Source organism: Dreissena polymorpha, chromosome 15, assembly GCF_020536995.1.
Source record: "Dreissena polymorpha isolate Duluth1 chromosome 15, UMN_Dpol_1.0, whole genome shotgun sequence".
In the NCBI taxonomy this organism is placed as follows: domain Eukaryota; kingdom Metazoa; phylum Mollusca; class Bivalvia; order Myida; family Dreissenidae; genus Dreissena; species Dreissena polymorpha.
In genome coordinates, this window is record NC_068369.1 from 21,869,187 (window position 1) to 21,872,474 (window position 3,288).

The window sequence follows — 3,288 nt, forward strand, 5'->3', positions numbered from 1 at the left end:
AAATTACGAAATAAATACTCAAACACAATTGTTATAAACAGACGATATCATAACGCACAAAAACCAGTCGCCTGTATGAAAAGTAAATTACAAACTCGGAATTCACTGGTTAAATCCGGCCGGAATATTATACATCAAGATAATCGATTTACATTTGTTATACATTCTTGTAATTATCAACTACTTAGGTAACACAACATAAATTATAACCACAAAATGATCAAAACCGAGATCACCGCCTTGGAATGGTAAATTTAAATAATTGAGGTTGCCCCCGGTTTGACGTCTCTGCTACTTACCAAATGAATTAATATTTAATTGTATATATCATTGTTTCACGAGTTTTCGCTTACAACTGAAATGAGCTTTAATGTATATATATATATATATATATATATATATATATATATATATATATATATATATATATATAGATATATATATATATATATATATATATATATATATATATATATATACATATATACATATATATATATACTTGTAAATATATATATATATATATATATATACTTGTAAATATATATATATTTACAATTTGATTGAGTCTTCCAGCCTAAATATATATATTAAGGCTTAATATTAATATAGTCTGCAAGACTCAACCAAATTCACCTTGATGTATTTCTTAACAATTGGCAACATAAAAAAGTGATGCAGCGTCGTGCATATTCAACATACAAAACGTATTCTATACAGTTATAATATATAGCCGTTGACTACCAAGTCGTATAGTTATCATTGATACTTTAGTAGAGCAAAGGCGTGAGCGTTATGCGTGAGCTACAAAGACGGAAAGGCATCCTTCACATTGCCACGCTGTATTAAGTGTATGAATCACACTTTAGTAAGAGGTATTATGTTCATTTACACCGATAATCCTTTCCTTATTTATATCGACACTGAAAACATGGAACGACATTTAATATGGTTCTATGGCTTTTATAAGAAAATGGAACATCAAATGATATATTGAATGCATAGTCTGTTAGGATGGTAATTATCGATGCGTTATTAAAACGTGTACTCGTATATATATATTAGTGTAAATTTCGAACGTTATCTATACCGTAGCATCAAAACAGGTAATGGGCACTTAATTACAAAACGGATATTGATAGATAAAAGTTCGTACGATTGACATCTGTCCGACGCGATAGACGACCGATCACTTAATATTTAAAGATAACGGATACACAATATAATATTATACGGTCATCAAACACAGTTTTGTCAAAATGTTATTTGAAAAAGAAACCATATGTAAATTGAGGCCTATCAAGCTGGAGCTTCTTCCTAAAGTTTTTTAATTGTAGTTATTGAACGATAAGTCCTATAAAAGGGGATCTCGTATAAATAAGAATAACATTTTGTAACATAAAAACACATAGGAGCCAATATACAGTTTGAAAGGAAAGTGAATTGAAGCGAGAAAAGGTGTTGTAAACAAAAACTAATATCGGGAATGTAAGACGTTAATGGAAGAAGATACAATATATGGAAACTATGAATAAGGATCGCCGGAACGTCGGGTAAACAGAAAAAAGTAAAAGTGCAGGAGTATATTACACAAACGTTAGTTTAATCCTAGCAAACATATTATATTGTAAGAATGGGAAGATTGTTGTTCCGAAAACTGTAAAGCAATGGTATCGGATGAATTGGAGTACCGGACTACTCAATGACTGTAAAGCAATGGTATCGGATGAATTGGAGTACTGGACTACTCAATGACTGTAAAGAAATGGTATCGGATGAATTGGAGTACTGGACTACTCAATGACTGTAAAGCAATGGTATCGGATGAATTGGAGTACTGGACTACTCAATGACTGTAAAGCAATGGTATCGGATGAATTGGAGTACTGGACTACTCAATGACTGTAAAGCAATGGTATCGGATGAATTGGAGTACTGGACTACTCAATGACTTTATTAGATGACTATTGTAAAAGCATAGATTCTATTTAATTTGAGAAACAATTTGGAAAAAATACAAAAAACAAGTATTCAGACGAATCAAAACTTTCCTACGAAAAGTGGCTAAAATAAACCTAAATAGAAGCTAAAATATATTTTGGAAACAAACAAACAAACATAACACATTCTTGCGTACACATATTGTTTGAATACAATTCTAATCAAAGTAAATAGTTATCTTAAGATTACGAAGCATTACGAAGATAACGGAATCTAGAAAGAAACTATAAAATCATGACCAATGTCCAGCGGGTCACTCTGTGCGTCGTTGGTGATTCTGGTGTCGGCAAGACGTTGCTGTGTCTGTCGTACACGGCGAACTACGTACTCAAAGACTACATGCCGACGGTACTCGATCACCACTGGACATTGTTGAAACACGATGATTTCATTGTTGATTTGCAGATTTGGGATCATTCCGGTTCGGTATGTGATTTTTTTTAGGTTTTCAAAAGCGACTTTGCATATCTGTTACGATTAATTCCAAATAAAATGTTTACACAGTCAATAATATCACATCTTAGTTCTATTTCAAAATGGAAAATCACATTCAAAATAAACATTCTTTAACTTTTTTTATTGATGAAGTTTACTTCAAATATCTAGAAAAAATGCAAACTCAATTGGGGATAAGTTCACAATGAACAGAAACTAGCCAAAGCATACATACAAACAAAAGGGCTTAATTAAAATAGCAATATAAACATTGCTTCTAAAATGCTCAGTATACTGCGGTGAACACCTGTGTTTAAGACAGGAATTTTAATATTTTGAATAATATGCTTTGCCTTATATGAGACCATGATGTTTGGCAAGAAAGCTGAAAATTCAATCCTTATATATATGTTTCGTTTTTATAAAAACATTTTGTAAAGGTCCTATTGACACATAACTTAATTTTTGCAACATCACGGACACATTATAATACATGGACCATTTTTTACACAGATTTTCGTGTGTGTATTTTATTTTCGTCATATGGTAATACATACATTCTTGACACAGATCTTGATTCACTGAAAACACCACTGGCAGTAGTTACCCATTTTGACATCAGGAGGCTTCACCAATATAAATAGATCATCTACTTCTACATCCGTTATTTGCAAGTCTGTAAGATTTATTTTTCTTTGATCATTATTTTGCCCTAAAACAGCTCATGACGCGGTTACAATTTTAGATTAAAATAACCGACATCATCAAATAATACACTTCAATTTTCAAAATTAACTCATTCTAAACATTACGCTCAATGCTATAATAACATTCTTTTCCGAAACAAAAATT

General features: G+C 31.3%; 1 protein-coding gene across 1 annotated transcript in view; it reads left to right on the top strand.

Annotated features, from left to right (window-relative positions):
- Window positions 1-1,900: 1,900 nt before the first annotated feature.
- Window positions 1,901-3,288, top strand: part of LOC127860932 (ras-related C3 botulinum toxin substrate 1-like) — a 5,963-nt gene continuing 4,575 nt past the window's right edge. Inside the window, exon 1 of the mRNA XM_052399248.1 lies at window positions 1,901-2,427. Coding sequence (XP_052255208.1) covers window positions 2,236-2,427 — 192 coding nt within the window. The 5' untranslated portion in view covers window positions 1,901-2,235. The remainder of the gene's footprint in view (window positions 2,428-3,288) is intronic.